The sequence below is a fragment of the Psittacula echo genome (genome assembly GCF_963264785.1).
Source record: "Psittacula echo genome assembly, chromosome: 5".
Taxonomy (NCBI): Eukaryota; Metazoa; Chordata; class Aves; order Psittaciformes; family Psittacidae; genus Psittacula; species Psittacula echo.
In genome coordinates, this window is record NC_137739.1 from 21111635 (window position 1) to 21133501 (window position 21867).

General features: G+C 42.7%; 1 protein-coding gene across 4 annotated transcripts in view; it reads right to left on the reverse strand.

The window, feature by feature from the left end:
- Positions 1-14198: 14198 nt before the first annotated feature.
- ANO1 (anoctamin 1) overlaps positions 14199-21867 on the reverse strand; it is a gene marked incomplete at both ends in the record, with an annotated part of 46321 nt that continues 38652 nt past the window's right edge. For all 4 annotated transcript variants that reach the window (XM_080619401.1, XM_080619402.1, XM_080619400.1 and 1 more), the window contains 5 exons: positions 14199-14459; positions 15230-15335; positions 17108-17292; positions 18585-18637; positions 20738-20890. In XM_080619401.1, coding sequence (XP_080475527.1) covers positions 14199-14459; positions 15230-15335; positions 17108-17292; positions 18585-18637; positions 20738-20890 — 758 coding nt within the window. The remainder of the gene's footprint in view (positions 14460-15229; positions 15336-17107; positions 17293-18584; positions 18638-20737; positions 20891-21867) is intronic.

Below are 21867 nucleotides of genomic sequence, written 5' to 3' on the forward strand. Positions count from 1 at the left end.
GGTTCTGATGCCAGGCTTGAAAGGTTCCTTATTTGTTCTTTATTTTCCTGAGCTGTTGTATTGCTAGTTCCCAAGCCCAATAAAAACATGAAAAGGTAAATACTTACCATGTTAAGATTGATTTTCTTGGTTAGAAAATAAATGGAGGTGTTTTTCTTCACTCTTCTTTGCATTGGAAAATACAATATTCAGAGCAGCTATACAAAAGTTTAGAATAACTTAATATTAATTACATGACATGGTCATGACATGGTGAGATGTCCCTGCCTATGGCAGGGGGATTGGAATTAGATGATCTTAATGTCCTTTCCAACCCAAACCAGTCTGGGATTCTATGATTTTGCAGAACATGAGTCCTTTTTGCACTAGTTTGCACCATTTGGAAGTGTTTCTTCCAAGCATGCAAATATTCCTATACTGTGGTATAGGGAGGACTCGATCCTCCCAAATAAGGCAAGAGGTTTTTCACCTTTCCTCACTGAGTGCAGCAACACTTGCAGTTAGAAAAGGAAAGGCAGGGATTTATTTTTTATGTCTGTGAATATTCCAGCATTAATCGCTTCTGTATTAACAGACTCTGCTTTGGACCTGGTCATTGTCATGAAAGTGGTGTGAAAAATGTAATCTTTCCCCAGGTATGTCTCTGCAGCCAGCCTTTTTTCAGACCAGAGAATATCCTGGCCTCTAAATGTCTTCCAGAGTTACTAAATTTTTGCTTTAATAAATATAAAGGAATAAGCGTGGTCATACTTGCTTGATTTTATAGAATCATGGAATGGTTTGGGTTGGAAGGGACCTTAAGTCTCATCCAGTTCCAATCCCCTGCTATTAGACCAGGTTGCTCCAAGTCCTGTCCAACTTGGCCTTGAACACTACCAGAGATGGCATTTCTGAATTAAAATTAGCTCATTACAGTGACTGGAGATAATGACAAACCAAGAGGGTAAGGGATACATTTCCTTAGAACAAGTATTACTCTAGATATCTGTGATTGGCAGTGAAATCACCCGAGGAAAGATCAGTGGTTATCTATTCTTCCCCTCAAGTATGTGCCAATGCAGTATTTTCCATGTGTCACTATCTCTCTATCATCGAAGTTGGAAGGTGTAAGGGTTTCTTTCCAATTCAATTAGGCAGGGAGTGCCTTGTCTGCTTGAACACAGTACCTTTATTATCCAGAGCCCTCATTTCCTTTTGAAACATAGTTTTGTGCAAGCAGTCAGTGACACAGGATATGAGTAGGTTAGTTACTCATAGGGGATTTAGGTATAATAAATAAGAAAGCAAATCTGATTTCGTCATCCCTTTTCCTTGATTCTTCAGGGGGGAAATACTGTTTTCCACTCTCTAAAGACACACTTTCATTTGAGCTAGTGTTGTAGTCAGAACCAGATGCGAGTTAGTCTTAAGCCACCATTTGGAATTAATTTTCATACACAAACATAAGGGAAACTTGTTCCAGAGATTAAAAGTCTAGGAAGGAGCATGACTTACAGAGAGAAGATTGGATTAATACAATACGACATATAGCACTAATGTGTTTTCCTTCCGGTCTGTATACTTGACAAGTAACAAAGTAAGGCCAGATTAGATTACCTGGTCTAGTGTGAGGTGTCCTTGCCTGTGGCAGAGGTTTGGAACTGGATGAGCTTTAAGGTCCTTTCCAACCCAAACCATTCTGTGATTCTATGATTCTTTAAGTTACAAACACAACAGCTTTATTTGCCTGCCCTCAAAAGAATCACATCCTGCAATTTCTTTTTTCTTGAAAAGCTCTTGTTAAGAGATACCACCTACATCGAGTGACTTGCAACAAGAGGTCAGACACAGGCTCACCCTCTCTTGTCTCTCAAATATACATACAGACATATGGCTTTGCTGTTACTCACCAATTTTGGAGTGAGGCTTTTCAAAGCACAAGTAGCCTGCACAACATCTTTGCCAAGCACCTGAACCTGGAAGTGATTACCTGCCATTTCTTATCCACAAGACCACCCCAAGATGATTACCAGATTAGCTCTACTGCTCTCTCTGGTCAGAGCTAAAAACTAAGCATCATAAAGAGGCAGAGAAATTTGGTTTCTGAAGTAAAATTCAAAAAGACAAGGGAAGAGAATCAGTAGAATTTCAGAACTGAATCTCGGTTTTACTTCTTTTCCTCTTTGAAGACATGAAGATGATGTAACTGACCACATTTACTCTCAGGACTTCCACTGTTCCTTCCCTGCTCCCAACTCTCTCCCACTCCTAAAGGTGCCTGACTGGAGTAAGATCCTTCAATAGATCTAGGAGTGTGGCCCAGAACCCACCAGACTGCAGAGCTGCTGACCTGGGAGGTCATGCAGGAGACTTGGTATAGTCTTAGCCTGCAAAGATTTAGTACTTTCCCACTTGATGGCTGATTACTTGCAATTACCTACCTTCTTTACCTACAGATGTCTTTTGAAGATTAACATTAAGAAATGTGAGCTGCTCATCCAATTACATGCTCCTACCAGGACAGATGGGAATTCCATGCTTGTGAGCGCTGTGCCACAATGATGGTTTAAAGCAAGCAGCACAGGCAGATCAACCACTTGCCTGCACATCACCTTTGGGGCTTAAGAGACTTACCTACTACAGAACCAAAAGCCTTGTGCCAACTGGGAACCAACTTCAATGTTGGAAGCTGCATGAGAACTTGTAAGTTGTTCCGATCAATGTTTAAAAGAAGTGTGTCCTAGAGGAACCATTGATTGCCTAGGATCTTATTATTTGCAGTTCAGTACATCACTGGGGAAGGCGCAGTCACCAAGCCCTCACTAATGTCAGAGTCTTCTCACTTTTACTCTTCATCCATTTCCTTCCAAAGGAAGTGTTTCTCATGGTTTAAGCCCTGTCGGCAAGTCAGCCAAGCAATTTCTACTCCCCCCCACTCTCCTCCCGGAGGGATAGGGAGGAGAATCGAAAGAATGCAACTCCCACGGGTTGAGATAAGAACAGTCCAGTAACTAAGGTATAACACAAATCACTACTGCTGCCACCAATAATAATAATGATAAGGGAAATAACAAGGGAAGAGAATACAACACCACCCGCCGAAACGAGCCCGACCGAGCAGAGTGCCCTCCCAGGTAACTCCCAGTTACATCCCGGGCATGACGTGCTGTGGTATGGAATACCTCTTTGGCTAGTTTGGATCAGGTGTCCTGTCCCTGCTTCCTCCCAGCTTCTCCTCCTCCCTGGCAAAGCGTGAGACTCACTAAGTCCTTGGTCAGACCAAACATCAGTGTTATCAGCTCTGTTCCCAGGCCGAAAGTCAAAAACACAGCGCTGCACCAGCTACTAAGAAGGAGAAAAAATGACTGCTACTGCTAAACCAGGACAGTATCCACCCCTTATTCCATACCATTCACGTCATGCTCAGATCCCACATTTTCAATATAACATTGCTCTTGCATATATATACATCCACATACACAGACAGGTAGAAAGAGATCATTTCTTAGTGCATGGACCAATCTCTATAATGCTGCTGAGTCCATTCAGTCCATGATGTCAGGTTCCATCTCTTGTAACAGTCTTTCGGGGCAGGAGAGGCCATGTGCAGTGTTGGATCTTTGTCGGCTGATGCTGATCATTCCTTTACCACAGAACTCATCTGGTTCTATCAAAGTTCATTCTCTGCTGGGATGATGGTCGGAGGGAAGTCAGGACCAGTCGCTGGTGACCTGAAGACATCTAGTTGATGGGCTATAAAAATATTACACAGCAGGCAACAGCATACAATTGAGTTCATTGGCTGTTTTCCCCTAAAATCAAATCCCTTTGAGGTATACATCAGACTTCCCCATCTTCCCGCATTACCCACCAAGTATATCCAGGTCCCTGAGCAAAAGCAATCCCACGAGTGGGTTTGCCTTTACCTGAAGCAGGAATAACCCAGACAGTCTTCCCCAGCAAATTCTTCATGTGCACCACAAGAACTTTGTCCCCCTCTACAATATGTAAAAGTTCCAACTGGGCTGGACCAGCCCTGTTGGCAGATCCTCTGGTGTTGACCAACCAAGGGGCCTTTGGTAAGTGTGTATCCCAATGCTTGAAAGTTCCCCCACCTGTTGCTCTCAGTGTAGTTTTTAACAGCCCATTGTACTGTTCGATTTTCCCAGAGGCTGGTGCATGGTAGGGGATGTGATATACCCACTCAATGCCACGCTCTTTGGCCCAAGTGTCTATAAAGTTATTCGGGACATGTGTCCCACTGTCTGACTCAGTTCTCTCTGGGGTGCCATGTCGCCACAAAATCTCTTTCTCAAGGCCCAGGATAGTGTTCTGGGCAGTGGCGTGGGGCACAGCGTATATTTCCAGCCATCCGGTGGTTGCTTCCACCACGGTAAGCACATGGCGCTTGCCTTGGCAGGTTGGTGGGAGTGTGATATAAGCAATCTGCCAGGCCTCCCCATATTTATACTTCAGCCATCGTCCTCCATACCAAAGAGGCTTTAACCGTTTGGCTTGTTTAATTGCAGCACATGTTTCACACTCATGAATAACCTGGGCAATAGTGTCCATTGTTAAGTCCACCCCTCGATCACGGGCCCATCTATATGTTGCATCTCTGCCCTGATGGCCTGCAGTGTCATGGGCCCACCGGGCCAAAAATAACTCACCTTTATGTTGCCAATCTAAGTCCATCTGAGCCACTTCAATCTGAGCAGCTTTATCCACTTGTTGGTTGTTCTGGTGTTCTTCAGTGGCCCGACTCTTGGGTACATGGGCATCTACATGGCTTACCTTCATCACCACATTCTGCACCCGGGCAGCGATATCTTGCCACAGTGCCGCAGCCCAGATGGGTTTAGCTCTGCGTTGCCAGTTGCTCTGCTTCCATTGCTGCAACCACCCCCACAGGGCATTTGCCACCATCCATGAGTCAGTATAGAGATAAAGTACTGGCCACTCTTCTCGTTCAGCAATGTCCAGGGCCAGCTGGATGGCTTTCACTTCGGCAAACTGACTCGATTCACCCTCTCCTTCACCAGTTTCTGCAACTTGTTGCTGAGGACTCCATACGGCTGCCTTCCATCTCCAATGCTTTCCCACGATACGGCAGGACCCATCAGTAAACAAGGCATACTGCTTTTCACTTTCTGACAGTTTATTATATGGTGGGGCCTCTTCAGCACGCATCACCTCCTCCTCTGGTGACATTCCAAAATCTTTGCCCTCTGGCCAGTCCATGATGACTTCTAGAATGCCTGGACGACTGCGGTTTCCTATTCGAGCTCGTTGTGTAATTAGTGCAGCCCATTTACTCCATGTCGCATCGGTTGCATGATGTGTAGAGGAGACCCTGCCTTTGAACATCCAGCCCAGAACGGGCAACCGGGGTGCCAGGAGGAGCTGTGCTTCAGTGCCAATCACCTCCGGAGCAGCTCGAACTCCTTCATAGGCTGCCAGTATCTCTTTCTCAGTTGGGGTATAGCTGGCCTCAGATCCTCTGAATCCCTGACTCCAAAAGCCAAGGGGTCGACCTCGAGTCTCCCCTGGAGCTTTCTGCCAGAGGCTTCAGGTAGGACCATTCTCCCCAGCTGCTGTGTACAGTGCATTTTTTCACATCTGGCCCAGTCCGGACTGGTCCAAGGGCCACTGCATGAACTATCTCACATTTAATTTGCTCAAAGGCTTCTTGCTGCTCAGGGCCCCATTTAAAATCATTCTTCTTCCAGGTCACATGATAGAGAGGGCTTACAATCACACCGTAATTTGGGATGTGCATTCTCCAGAACCCCACAGCACCCAAGAAAGCTTGTGTTTCTTTCTTATTAGTTGGTGGAGACATTGCTGTTATCTTGTTGATCACATCTGTGGGGATCTGGCGACGTCCATCTTGCCAGTCTTTTATTCTAGCAGTCTGGGTCTTTTATTCCCCAGAATTGAATCTCCTGTGCAGGTCCCTTGACCTTACTCCGTTTTATGGCAAAACCGGCTTTCAGCAGGATTTGGATTATTTTCCTCCCTTTCTCAAAGACTTCTTCCACTGTATCGCCCCACACTATAATGTCATCAATGTATTGCAGGTGTTCTGGAGCTTGCCCCTGTTCCAGTGCAGTCTGGATCAGTCCATGGCAGATGGTAGGGCTGTGTTTCCACCCCTGGGGCAGTCGGTTCCAAGTGAACTGGACACCCCTCCAAGTAAAAGCAAACTGTGGCCTGCATTCTGCTGCCAAAGGAATTGAGAAGAATGCATTGGCAATATCAATCGTGGCATACCACTTGGCTGCCTTTGACTCCAGTTCATACTGAAGGTCTAGCATGTCCGGTATGGCAGCACTCAATGGTGGTGTGACTTCATTCAGGCCACGATAGTCTACTGTTAGTTTCCACTCTCTGTTAGACTTTCGCACTGGCCATATGGGGCTATTAAAGGGTGAGCGGGTCCTGCTGATCACTCCCTGACTCTCCAGTCTACGGATCAGCTTATGGATGGGAATCAGGGAGTCTCGGTTGGTGCAATACTGCCACCGGTGCACCGTTGTGGTTGCGATTGGCACTTGTTGTTCTTCAACCTTCAGCAACCCCACAACAGAAGGATCCTCTGAGAGACCAGGCAAGGTGGACAGCTGCTCAATTTCTTCAGTCTTCAAAGCAGCAATACCAAAAGCCCATCGGTACCCTTTTGGGTCTTTGAAGTACCCTCTCCTGAGGTAGTCTATGCCGAGGATGCATGGAGCCGCTGGACCAGCCACAATATGATGCTTTTGCCATTTCCTCCCAGTCAGGCTGACCTCAGCCTCCAGTACAGTCAACTCTTGGGATCCTCCTGTCACTCCAGAAATAAAGATGGGTTCCACCCCTTGACAACTTGATGGCATCAGGGTACACTGTGCACTGGTATCTACTAGAGCCTTACACTTCTGTGGGACTGATGTGCCAGGCCATCTGACCCACACAGTCCAGTAAATCCGATTGTCCCCTACCTCCACCTGGCTGGAGGCAGGGCCCCTCTAACAGTCATCACAACGTTGGACACCTAAGTCGTGTTGAAAGGGATTATTCTTCGTTATCACAGGAGCTGGAGTAAAATCAGCTCTTCCGCTCCATCTGGGAACCTGCTCACCAGAGACTGAAGCCGCAGCTCTCATGGCATGATCAGCCTTGACCCTTGTTCCTATTTTCAATTCATGCACCCATTCCTCCAAAGCTGAAGTAGGTTTTCCATCCCACTTCGTCATGTCTTCTCCATGATCCCACAGGTAAAACCATAGGGTGGCCCATGGTGTATGCCTCCTATATCTTCTCTCTCGAACAATAGGACGTCTTTTGTTAACAGCTGAGACGTGTGTCGGTACACGTGAGGAGCTGGATAAATCAGATAGATCGTCCCTCAATTGTTTGACATCCTGGGACAGTTTTTCCACAGATGAAATGATGGAAGGGGTGAGATTGTCTTCAAACTCTCGGAGTTTATGAATCATTTCATCCACTGTTAGTGGTACTATGTCATTCCAGGTTACTGTTGCCAATGAATGGGCATATGATGACGGTGCATTCCGTGTAAGTTTTCGCCACATGGGTCGTGTACATTCGACTTCATCTGGGTCTATGGGCATATCTCCGTTATTTGGCTTGATGCGATAGATCATCTCTACGATGGCTGATTCCCTCAGAGACTGGATGCCTGTGTCTAAAGTAGTCCACTGGGCTGAATGACTCATAACATCGTCCTTGTATGGAAACCTTTCTTTCACAGCTGCCAAGAGCCGCCTCCAAAGACTGAGGGACTTTTTCTCTCTTGCAATTGCTTTGTCAATTCCCTCTTCTCCAGCAAATGATCCCAGCTGCTTGGCTTCTGTACCTTCTAGTTTGTGACCATCGGCCCCATTGTCCCAGCATCGGAGCAACCAGGTGATGATGTGCTCCCCTGGTTGATGGATAAAATCTTTTCGCACATTCCATGGCTCGGTTGAGATCCGAGGTCGAGAAGTCCCCTCTTCTTCTTCTTCGTCATGTGATGATGATTCCTGATCAAATGCTGGACTGGGTGGTGAATACATTGTTTCTTCATCTTGCTTCACCCTTCTTGCCGCCTCCTTGCTTTTCCTCTTACAGGGGCAACCGATATTGGTACGAATTGGTCCTCTGGTTTAGCTGCAGTGATTATCACTGTGGTTTGAGTAGCAACTGTACTTGTTGCTGGGGGTGGTGTAGCTACTGTGCTTGGAGCTGGGGTAGCTACGCTGTCTGTTGCAGTCAAAGTCTGAGTAGCTACTGTACTTGTCGCTGAGGCTGGTGTAGCTGCTGTACTTGTCACTGGTGTAGCTGCGCTGTCCGTTGCAGTCAAAGTTTGAGTAGCGGCTGTACTTGTCGCTGGGGGTGGTGTAGCTGCTGTGCTCGCAGCTGGAGTAGCTGCGCTGTCTGTTGCTTTGCCCTCAGATCCAGGGACATTTTTTTTCCTTTTGAAGGTGCTGGATAGTGCTGAACAAGGCCCTGTAAGCATAGGCCAAGCCCCAGCACATTGCCATGATTTGTCCCTCTCTGGTATGACCAGGATGACAACACACCTCATTTAAGTGTTTTACTAATTCTTCTGGATTTTGCATTTGTTCGGTGGTGAAATTCCAAAGCACTGGAGGGGCCCACTGACCTAGATACTTGCCCATACTGTCCCATACACCCTGCCACTCATGGCTGTCCAGCCTCGGGGAAAATCCCCCGGTCCCCCCATATTGTCGTCCAACCCCAGACAAGACCTAAACCTGACTCTGCTTAACTCTCGAGATCAGACGTAATGGTCGTGGACAAAACACCCTCTGTATGCTTGCCAACATGGTGATCCCCATCACAATCAGCAAACAGGTCTCAACAGTATTAAAAGGCCATTCAAAAACTTCAAAACTCTCAAACGATGCTGTAAACAGTTGGGGGGGGTGGCACTGGGAGGGTAAGAGAATGTCTTCTTCACAGATTGACCACCCAAGAAGGAGAAAAAAGATGTGTAATTGCTAAACACTTCTATTATATACGTCCCAAAGTATAAAGGTGGTGACCACACTGGGAACATAAGCTAGATCAGTTTCATGATCAATGACTCTATTATATTACAAGTCATTACCATAAAGTACAATGAGACAAAAACCTTAGCCCAAGCCCCACACCTGAAAAACACTAACACAGCAAACACTAGCTGTAAGTAAAGTACGATATACTGAAACTGTGAAATCAAGAGAAACAACTTTGAGAGCCAATAAATCAGCATTGTGGCAAGTGACTATTAATCCAAAACGATGAATGCTTATCACAAAACGATTAGACACACTCTGGTCAGATCTGCCGTTATCTCAACCCCTTGGGCCCCACATTGAGTGCCAAAAGGAATTGTTGTGGTTTAAGCCCTGTCGGCAAGTCAGCCAAGCCATTTCTACTCCCCCCCACCCCCTCCCGGAGGGATGGGGAGGAGAATCGAAAGAATGTAACTCCCACGGGTTGAGATAAGAACAGTCCAGTAACAAGGTATAACACAAATCACTACTGCTGCCACCAATAACAATAATGATAAGGGAAATAACAAGGGAAGAGAATACAACACCACCCGCCGAAACGAGCCCGACCGAGCAGAGTGCCCTCCCGGGTAACTCCCAGTTACATCCCGGGCATGACGTGCTGTGGTATGGAATACCTCTTTGGCTAGTTTGGATCAGGTGTCCTGTCCCTGCTTCCTCCCAGCTTCCCCTCCTCCCTGGCAGAGCGTGAGACTCACTAAGTCCTTGGTCAGACCAAACATCAGTGTTATCAGCTCTGTTCCCAGACAAGTTACACTGTTAAGCTTGTTCAGCACAAAAATTTCTCTAAATATTTTGATTCTTTTTTCTCATGAGCATTTATATGGATACATTTCCCATTTGGGCATGACTTTTTTCCCACAGAAAAATGAAAGCCATGACCTCAAAACTTTCAAACTTGTGGAATGAAGTTCATGTGACTGTATCATGCCTTTGACTTTCTGAGTCTTTTACCTCATTGAAAACAGCACAACTTCCTTGCTGCTTGCACAACTCAGCTGAATGAATGTATTTTGGCTTTACCTGACACTCTGGCTTATAAAAGTACCAAGCGTCACAAATTCTTATTGTAACTTATCAAGAAGCAATGCTTAGTCTCATGTAAGGTGCACTGCAGTCAATGGGAATCAAAAGAAATACTTTCTTTGGCTTCAGGTGGCCTTGACTCATGGTATTATTAAGGTAGGTATTATTAAGGAAGGTATTATTAAGGAAGGAGCTTAAAATTATAATACTTATTGGTATTATTAAGGAAGGAGCTTAAAATTACAAAGAAGCTACATTAGTAGCTTCTTCTTCACAAAAGGCCTGCTGGGCTAAAAAAAGAAGGAAGTTAAAAAAAGAATGTTGGTTTTTCTGTGCTGTACTAAAAATGGCATATTGTGTTTGGTCATGGAATAAATAGTACTCAAATGTGCAAAGAATTGAAGCAGAGTTTGAATGGAATCCATATAAATTTTAAGGCACAGTTTCTTCAGTGGCAAAAGGGGGAAAAAAATGTTGCTTGCTCTGAAAACTTCATAGGAAAATTTAAATGCACTCGAGTGATCGACAGAACTTCAGGAGAGTTCAGACTCCTGGGGTGGTAAGATGAAAAGTATATAATTTTATTATTGCTTATTGGAAATCACAGCAGCCAAAAAGATCGCTAACAGCTCAGGACCAGAGAGCATGAAGGGTTTAAAAATAGAATAAATAGTGTCTGTGCCTTGACGTGAGACTTATTCACCCTTAAGCTATTTAAGACTGCAAAATATTTGTAAGACAGTATCTTAGAAACACAATGACATGGAAATCCAGAAGTTTCAGATTCGTACCCACCCTATTGTGCTGACAGGATGATTTCCTAATACCTAATGAACCCCTAGCTACTATTTTGTCTTCAAGAACTGACAAAACGAAACCAGTTACCAACTAGGCAGAGATTTACCTGCTTCTGGTTTTCATATCCACTACCTTGGAATAGAATTCTCACTTCTAACTAAATTTTGTTAGTTAGAGCATTAATATTTTTCTGGTTAAAAGAGGAGAATTGGCATGAAGCCACATTAAATGGGAGAAGGAGAGAAAATTGGAAAGGACAGGCCAGGTTCTGAGCCCAGCTTTACTTGTACAGGTCCCACAAGGCAATAAAGGTGTGACATACACAGTGGAGCCCTTCTGCTTCCTCAGTCACTTCCCTTCAGAGCTGAATTCAGCAAGACACAGTGGAAGGAATCCTCAAGTTTCATTCCTTCAGTTTTACCATTTCATTCTTAAGAGTGAATGCATTTTTTCAGTTTAAATGAGCAAACCAATCAGCATTCCTCCTTGTTGCAAGCCCATTTCAAATGCCTTACTGAAAGTTCTTACAGGTTACATCCTGCTTAGTGCCTAAGACTAAAATCAGAAGCAAGTTAAAGATCCCAGGGTAAAATCCATCAGCTAATATTCAGTGTTAAGGTCAGTGTTGGCAGCTCTCCCATTTTAGGTGGGATTCACTTCATCCCAAAGTGAGGACCTAAAGCAGCCCAAACACAAGATTTATCTTCGAAGCTGATGTTGTGGGGAAGATGTCTGGAAATGAAGTAGTTGGTACCTGCAAATCTCAGTTATGGCCTCTGCCTTCCGAGTACATAAAGGGCATCATAGATCCAGTTTGGAGAAAACTGCAACATGAATTCCTGCATTTCTCAAATCAAACAGTACTCAGTTGCATGTTCAGAGCCCAAGGAGGATTGGGAACAGAACCTGTCCCACAGGAGAAACTCTTGCATATTTATTTCAAATAAGCATTCAAAGAAAAAAAACCAAAAACCAAAAACCAAAAAAACACCCAAAGCAAACAAATAACAAAAACCCCAAAACGAACTAAACCATATTTTATATATATTTGCTTTTCTTAAAAAATGATTCCATGAAAGTTTTATAGTTCTCCAAGTAGTAATACAGGGGGTTTATATTTACAAAATTCCATTTCAAACAATTTACTGTACAAAAGAAAGTATAAGCAACTGTTACTATTTCATGATTTCAGCAAATAAGGAACAATTCTGATAAGTATGTGTTCAGGATATAGTTCTACCATTTACAGGAATGTCAGTATTAAGTCGGGAATACTTTTGGATAAGTATTTACAGATAAAATCCCCTTTGAGGTGGTTCCCCAAAGATTTCTCTTCTGAATAGGTAGTTCACATTTGGCTTTCTTCTGGATCATTTGGGTTCCAAGGAATGAGAGGAAGAACATGGATGTACAGACAGAATTCTGCTTGATCTATTCCCACTCACAGTCCTGTTGCAGTCAGTGGGCCTGATCCAGTAAATACTACCAGGAGTAATGCTTGTGTGAATAGACCAGGCAGGATTTGTCCCTACAGTTGTAAGCTATCAAATTTACAAATCAAAGTTATAAATTTTTAAAATAGTGGCATTCCTGCAAGTCAAAATATAACAGAAACAATAGTTAACAAAATATAAGCCCTTTATTAATAAAAATCTTTGGTTGGATCAATATCTTAAATAAGCTTCAAGAATATTTGGTTAATACCATTTTCTTTCTTCCACATAATTACTTTTCTGGTACCTTCTTTGGACAGACTATAGAAATATATCAAGTTTATCACATACTTTAAAACAAATAAATAGATCAAAAGCTAAATATGGCATTTTTCTTTTTTAAAGTTCTAGCATTTATCTTTAAATTAGTTTGGCAAAGAAAAAAAGGAAAGGAAAAAGGAAACAACTAACTTCTCTTGAAAACAGTCTTTTGATGTTTGGTTTTGTAACAAACCATACAGTAGTTAGACTTTAAGGAATCTTTCATTTTTCTTTTATTTTTCAGTTTGATATTTGTAATGTAAGTGCCATGGACAAGACAAAGCAATAAAAGAAAGGAGGTTAATTGCACCAATATTATTTGGAAGTGCAGTTTTGTCATTTGACAAAGCAGAACTAAAATGTCCTATGCTTCAAAAGAGGTGTATTGATGGGATTTAGCTAGGCATTGTAAGTAAGGACTTTAGACTTCTACTTTAAGGAAGCTCCTTGTACAAAAGATAAGAGTATTTTAAGACAAAAGAAAAGTCCTGTGACTAACTGACGGTCTGGTCCTGTAGCCCTAGTGCAGGCAAAACTTCCGTTGAGGACAGTAAATGGGACGTGGCTTGGATTTACCCCTCCGGCACAGCCTCCTTGAAGTGCCATTCAACAGCAGAATGTCTGCAGGAACAACTGGCTGTGAAAACCTCTTCTGCAGAGGATAGAGGGCTACAGACAAAAGCCTGGCTGAGAAAGGGATGTGCTAAACTAATAGGAAAAGGGGATTTCCTCAGCAACACCAGTGTCTGAGTACTAGGCAGGGCTCTACATGTGCTCATTAATTCACGGCATTTAACCAAATGCTCTGTGATCATCTACCTGCTGGGAGGATCTCCAGGGTTGTGATGCTGCTGTCTGGCTGTAAGCAAAGAGCTGCTGGGGCTCTGCGCACACACAGCTGGGGCAACTTCATATCCACATCAGCCCTGCACTGGTAAGAAAGAACTTTTCCAGGTTCATTTTTCTGATGTTTCTGAAGAGAGCAGTACCCTGGTGCTTGTTTCACACCTCCAGGGTCACACTCAGATGTCTGCCAGCAGAGCTAAAGCCTGACATGGAAAGCATGTCAGTCTGATAGGCTTTACGTGGTATCTGTCCTGCCAAAAGGAGTACTAGGGCACACTCTAAAGCTGATTTTGCATACACTTTATGGAGTTATCCCATAGACCTTCAAGCCTGGGGTTTCAAAAATATTTTAAATTACTAGTATTATCACTTAAATTACTAGTATTATCACTTAAAAGTTACCTTTAATTAGTTAATTAGTAGGCTAAGGTCAGATTCTCAGAGAATATTTCTATCAAGACATACTAAGTACCTGCATTTCTTAACACACACCACCATCAACAGTGTTATTAAAAATTCCCTGCATTGCTGCTTGTGCAAAAGAAAAAAACACATTATCAGAAATAGACTGTGGTCCTGCATGTTTGTAAGAGGAGCATTTCTCACAAAGATGGGAGTAAAATGGCAGCACATCCTTCAACATGCACCAGGTTGTCCATTAATAGAGTCCTGCCCCATATGCGATGGCTTGTGTACCAGTGGAATGCCTCGACATACTCAATTCCCTCCTCTTTTAGACATCAAGAGGGTATGAATGGCAGGAGGACAAGCTCCCACTGTGGCTCCTGGAGAGTCTGGGGCTGTGATTGTTACAGTTTTCACCTGTTTTCTTGTCCTTGTCTTTCCAGGTTTCTAGCATCTGCAGCTTCCCTTGCTCTTCTCTCATGAAGACCTCCACCATGAGAACTTTCTCTTTATGAATCTGCTGACTAATGTCCTTAGGAATGTCTGGGATAATCCAGTCAACAAATTCACTCATAAACATGACCAAGTTCTGAAAATGAAATTGTGAGAACATGTCAGTAAGATCAAATGAAAGGATGACTGTAGGGGAAGCGGCCATTCTCAGTGTACTTAGGAAGGAAGAATAAAGAAAGGACAGTATTTGAGTTGGGCTCAACTGCATGTCACAAGCCTGATACCAAGGCAAATTCACCTCAACTCCTTGCTAGAAGTAGAGAAAAATGGCAGGCACAGATCTCTTGTTTTATGTACAAATACTGTCACAATCACTTAGAAATCCAAGAGAATACTGCCATTGATACATGGCCTAAAGTTTCACATCAGAAGGCCAGAAGCAAACAGCAAGAAGTAAAATGATGCAAGTTGGTAAAATACATTCCAATGAAATGTTCCCTATTTAAAAACTCTAACTTTGGAAATTTTAGACATTTAATTTCTTGGCTAGGATTAGAAATTATTTGGGATGAGACTGATGTTGCTTCAGTGAATTTGTTGTTGTTTCCCTGGAGAAATTGGTGGGACCTGATTAGTATTAGCCTTGTGCTTTGCTGCTCACTAAGGTTATTCTGTTGCTTCTGCATCAAACCTGTTCAGGGATTCTCGGGGGATTATTTTTTCCACTCAGGATATACCTGGCTCTGCATGGGTGAAGAGGGTGAATAAGGGTGGGCAGCTGAGAAAGAAGATCATTATTTTTTTTACCTAATAGCTTATTTCCAAAGGTGGCTTGCCTTACATAGCTAAAGAAATAGTATAACTCTTTTTCCTTCTCAGATAGAAAGTACCTGCAGTACAACCTACCTGGAAAACTATCACAAATGCTAATCTTGCTGCTAGGACAGCCCAGAAATCCTTTGAAATGTCATACTTGTTTTCAGACCAGGGGGGTTCTCGATAATCTTTGTATCTGCAAAACAAGACTCAGTAAATCAGTGATGTCATTCAGAAATTTTAGCACCATGAGGAATTAATACCAAAGGGTTGAACAGGAAACCAAACCTTCTAAAAACAAGTTCACTGTTACAGTATGAGACATTATTAACCTCTTAACAACTGAAAGCCTCCCACAAGCTTTACTCCAAATTAAAGGTCTTCCATCTTAATACCATCTGATTAGTACAAATAATACCAATTCTGCATAAAGATGAAGTAAATTACACAGTTAGATAATTTATTTTAAGATCGTTAAAACCCAACCCAACATATATTTATGAGACTAATTTTAAAGACACAAATACTGATCTCAGATCCATGGGGTGCGTTATACTATGTAGTGTTCTCCTTGCTCATGATCAGCTCATGTTTGCCATATAGACAGAGGATGAATATTTTGCCTTAGCTGTTGCTTACAGAAAATCTATGAGCTCATCAACAATAACTTCTTAGAAATGGGACCAAGAAAAAAACACTAAACTTAAATCACAGCATGATTCCTATGTTGAAGCAATGAGGGTTCCATGATTTCAAATTATTTAAAAATCCATGGAATATAAAAGGAATGAAGAGATGGGAAAAAGAAAGAGGCTAAGAGTAGAAAGCAAATAAAACTGGCATTTTTGTATTGGACTTCTATTCTGTAAGTTCTGTGCTAAAATAGGTTTGCAACCTTATTTATCCTGTGCCTGACATCACCAGGAGAAAGTAAAAGGAAGCAAGGCTAGTCAGTTTTCTCTTTTTTCCTCCTTGGAATGTGTCTTCCCTCCTTGTTTTCCTCTTCTTCACCTCCTTTATTCCCCTTTCAGTTTTGCTGGCCTAAGTGCTTTCACTGTTATATTACAAGGGCCTGTAGGGACAGGAAAAGGAGGAATGGCTTTAAGCTGAAAATGAGAAGATTGAGATGAGCTCTTAGGCAGATGTTCTTCCCTGTGAGGGTGGTGAGGCACTGGCACAGGTTGCCCAGAGAAGCAGTGTTCAAGGCCAGGCTGGACAGGGCTGAGAGCAACCTGCTCTAGTGGAAGGCGTCCCTGCCTGTGGCAGGGGGTTGGAACTAGATGAGCTTTAAGGTCCCTTCCAACACAAACCAGTCTGGTATTCTATTATTTGGCTTTGGTCCCCAATTCTAAATGTTAAAACAAATGTTTTGAAGGTGATGCATATGCAAGGGAGCTTAGACGAAGTGTGTGTTTCAGCACTGACCTAGATTGCTTCCTAAGCCAAACTACGTGATAATAAGTTCCTTTAAAAATGAAAAGAATATGTAGATATTGTTACAGGCATGCAGATTTCCTGTACAACAACAATTTAAATAGGTCTTAAGTTCCAGTGCAGAAAAGGACGCTATTAATCTCATCAGGGATTGCTACAGAAACATCGTTATCAACAGCATGTGATATGACAACATGACATCAGAGTAACATCATTTTCTTCCCTTAAGCATCACTGTACTCTTTATCATATCTCTTTTCCTGAAAAAAGGAATACATAATAAGAAAAATCATTGCATCGACAAACACTGACTTGAACAACGCTAAGCTCTGTTTCCCAAAATAAGCAGGTTTTGTGGTTGCTTAATATGTAAGCGAAAATGTTTAAGGCAATGGGTCCATCTCATAGGAAAGGCTACCAAAGTGCTAAAAAGGTCTTGAAAATACAAGGGACCTGCCCCAGGAATGTAGAAATTTGTCTCATTCTTAGTCAACTGTGAAAATACTTAAAATTAGTTATTATTCAAGAGAGTACCTGCATATCTGAACCTCGTAGCCAAGATCCATGGGGTCATTGGGAGCTGTTCCTGCTTGAAAATCGCTGACATTAAAAGAAGACAGTGTATGGTTCACGAAGCCATGCATGGTGCCATTCTCACTGTACATATACAGGTACACGAGGCGTGGAATGAAGTCGGATGTGAATGAGATCACAAATGCCTAAGCCGTAAGAGTAAAGAGTGAGCGCAACATTCAGGCAGTGGTTAAGTTCATAATATCCTCAAGTATATCTTGTCCAAACAAACTCATGCAACTCAGGGACTGCTTTAGAAAACAAAGGGGGAGATTGCAGCCCACAGGGTCCTAAAAATGGTGTATTCAGTGCTGCAACAAGGTAGGATTTATTGCTTACTCTTTTTAGTTGCAGAATATTAGGTGGAATAGCTCCATGTTGACGGAGATTCCTACCTGGACAACAGCTTGGACTCCCCAGAGAATGAAGCGGCCGTACTACCAAGCACCAGAGGAGAGCAAAATATGGCACTACATAAGACACAGCTTGTCCCTGATGCATTGTATAAGGTCCAACTGATTGATTTCCAAGTAGTTTTGTGTTCTGCAAACAACCAGCAGTGAAGTGACTCTTTAAATTCTCACTGCACTGCAAATCAGGTGTGTATTTCAACTCCATCAAGAGAAAAGGATGAGCAGGCTGAGCCCAGTTTTATATTTATGGTCCCAAGATTGCATTGTATTTCGTGATTTAAAAAGGGTTTCTAAAAATGTCCTACAGAAAATGCAAGAGAACCAGTTCAGCTGATCTCTTCAGAACTTTAGCCCTTCTCGTTTGTCATTCTTATGAAACATTCTCACTGGCATTAATCTCATGTACATGCGGAACAAACACAGTACAAAACATTTTACTTCTTTTACGATAAAGAGGGGTAGTACATAGATCAAAGAGAGGAAAAATAACACTGGATAATGACAAAGAGAGACTACAAGGAGGAAAAGAAAAAAAAAAAAAAAAAGAGACATTATTTCCAAAGGAAAAGAGAGGAAATGGTAAAGACAAATTAGGGCAGTCTACCAAATAACCAAAAGAATGGTTTGGCCATTGCACAACAGACACCTGTGAGCAAAATGAAAGGATTTCTAGTCTGGGTAATGGTGGAAAAGCCATGAGGGCACATGGAGACATGGCTGTAGGCCCTGCAAGGTCCCTGTTTTTCTGCATCTCAAACATGTTTTCAGCTTGTCATTCAGGTTTTTTTTATTTCAACTAATGAAACTGATGATGATCATTGTGGATGTCTATTCATATAGAATATTAGATTAATATATTAAAGTGAGCTAAAATTTTCTAAGGGCTGGGATGTTCTAATATTTCAGAAAATATTTAAATCTACTTTCTCTTGATTTTAAGGGATTTACACTGAAATAAAACTACTAGAGCAGCATGGAAAAGAAGGCCTATTGAGTTAAAATGTTATTCATGCCAAATTACTTACATTTATGATGACGGCAAGCTTTCCAATACCTCTGAGGATATTATACCAGATTCCTGAGGAAGGAGACAAATATGTAAATGCTGTTCCAGTCACTAAACTGTGATGAATTACTTTTTTAGTTAACAGTGTTAGGAGCACTTATGACTGTGCCAAACTAGCGTTATATTTTAAATTAAAAGAAGAACAAATTATAAGAGATTAATTTGACAACCTGTAGGCAAAGGGAGCCCGACTCTGTTTTTCAGTGTTTAGGCACCTATTTTTTGGAGGTCTTAAGTTAAAAACTTCTTTGAGGAAGAGGGAGGCAAGTGTAAGACAGAGGAATGCCTGCATAGGTAGAAAAGAAAAACATCAGGAAATTTCATTCACACTTCTCAAATGCCTGAGGAGAAGAAAGCTACAGACAGGGAGCTGGAACTTCTGTACACATGGTGCAGAACATACTGATTTACCAGCTTTAAAGATCTACCTGAATCTGTGTTTACGCTTTCTCATCACTCTTGATCCTAGTTCAGTTTTGAGAAAGCAAAGCTCCAGTGGAGCCACTTGATGGGATTTTTTCAGTTGCATCTGGAAACCACACAGGTACAGGTTTCCTCAGCATGGGCTCTGTGCATACAAAATGTAATAACAACCAACCCTATGCTGAATCAGGTTCAGCCCCTCCAGATTTAGCCTGAGAATGATGCATGAAGTCCTGCAGCTCTGACCCATCTCCCTCTGCAGATCCCACTCCTCATGGAAAAGCTTCTTGATGAATACAGGGCTGCTACAAGATCCCTGTGGTTACAGCCCTGATGAGCCATTCTCCTATTCTGAGTCTGAAGAGGAAGAAAGATGTAGGAGGCTTTACACGGGGAGACATCCCTGGAAGACTCTTCCAACCTGCCCAAATCATTTGCTTGAAAACTAACTGGTCTCCTGGCACAGCAGACATAAGCCAGCCTGGACAAAATTGAAGGTCAGAAGTACAGAACTGAACTTCAGGAAAAGATATTACAGTATCAGTGGAAGCAGAGATAGATCTGTGTTTGCTGCCAGTGGTTACCCACTGCCTTGAGCCAGTGAGACTTTCTCCCTTTCCTGATTTTTCCTGATTCCTCTGATGCCTGCCCTAAAATCTTGTCTGGTTTGTCTGTGACCATCTCACAGTCTCCGACTTCAGATTGTCTCTGAAAGAAGTGGGGTTCTTTCACCCACAAGATCGGGATTGAATTGCAATAAATTGCAATTAACACCCTCTCAAAACCAAAAGAAAAACCTCAAAACCCTCACCACAACCATAAAACCAACAACACCCTGCCTAACATGAACATCTCCACCAGCAACCTTCACATGCTGAGCCAGCCACAAAACACCCCCAAAAAAATGTGGTAAAGGCAACAGCAAGCTAAAACACAGTGTGTTCTTCAGCTCTAGGATGATCTGAGAGCACAAGGATGAGCCCAGGGAAAATCTCTGCTTGCACAACACCAGAATAAACACTGAGTTTGGTAACAGATCATGAACTCCACTGCTCTGGCTGAGTGGCTCTGTAACATGAACAATTACTTTAATGACCTTTTTAATCATAAGTAACCAATGCTTGGGAGAAATAGGTTCCTCATTTTACACACCCATAACTGTTACCCCCATAGTAGGGGGAGGACTGGCCTGTTGTCGCCATACTCCTGCAGAGCCCAGTCCCACCTAAATGCACTGCAGCTTTCAGCTTAATCCCTCCAACATTAATGCTGTGTAGGTTTGAAGGGATACATTTACCCACAGACTTCTGAGTCTTCTCTCATTCCCAAGGGTATTTCTCCAGGCTCACTCCAGAATTATTAAATGCAGGAATTTTTATTTCTGCAAGAAAACTGCATTGCCAGGAAGGATTGTTGACATGCAGAACCAAGTGAGATACTGCACTATTGTATTGATCATTTTGATTTGAAAAATGATATTGTTTACTTAATAAAATATTCAAGCTCTGGTGTTTCTATTTTAAAAGTAAATCCTTGATAAGTTATGACAGTTCACAGTTAAAGTGCAGTCTAATGTTTTGAATTTTCTTATAAATATCTTCCTGTTAATGAAACTAACTCAGCGTAATAATATCCTGCCATCCATCCAGGAATAAACAAACAGGGATAACAATAGCAATGTGTACTTACCTATATCCTTTGCTCTGACTGCTACTGGTCTCCTCAGCTCTGTAACAAACTTTTTTGCATCGAGACGGATTTCAATTATGTTGTTCAACAAAGCAAACAAAGGTGCCAACGGGAAGGATGCAACAAACAAAGTCACAAACCCAAACTGAATAACTAGAAAGAAAAAGAAACCATTTCATCAGCCGTATTCAGTATTTATCAAATTGCATCATCTCATCAGTGCCATCCCATTAAATTCTAACAAGATGACATGTGCTGTGAAACTAAATCCCATTTTTGGCATCAGGCAGGGTGTGCCTGACTGCTGTTCCATTTGGGCACCAAAGGGCCAGTTGCCCCTCTTACAAAAGGCAAGACAAAGTAATCAGAATTACAGAATCATTGAATCACAGAATCAAACAGAAAAAGACCTTTAAGACCAAATCCAACCATTCCCCAGCACTGCCAAGGCCACCACTAAACCATGGCACTAAGGGTCTCATCTGCACAGTTTGTGAACACCTCCAGGGATGGTGACTCCACCACTGCCCTGGGCAGCCTGTTCTAATGCCTGAGCACCCTCTCGGGGAAGAAATTGTTCCTAATATCCAGTCTAAACCTCCCCTGGTGCAGCTGGAGGCCATTTCCTCTTGTCCTGTCACTTGTTCCTTGGGAGCAGACAGCAGCCACCTCCTAGTCCATCCTCCTTTCAGGTAGTTGTAGAGAGCAGTAAAATCACCCCTGAGCCTTCTCTTCTCCAGACTGACACCCCCACCAGCTGCTTCAGCTGTTCCTCATCACACTTGTGCTCCAGGCCCTTCACCAGCTCCATTGCCCTTCTCTTGACCTGCTCCAGCACCTCAATATCATGGATAAAGAAACTCCTAAACTAAATTTGCCATCAGTGAGACTGGCACAGGAGTGATCTGAAGGAGTGGGAATATGGCAGCAACTGTGTGAGCTCTATATAAATGTGCCATGCTCCACCCAGCAGGATTTTAGCACTCATTATTCCCAATGGAAGCTTCATCTTCTGAAGTATAGAAACTTACAGGCTTCAAAAAGGACGTGACTTGATTCTCTGCCTTTATTGGGAATAATTTGCTTCCTACAACCTGGGGTCATACTTGCTTTTGTCTGATGAGGACATG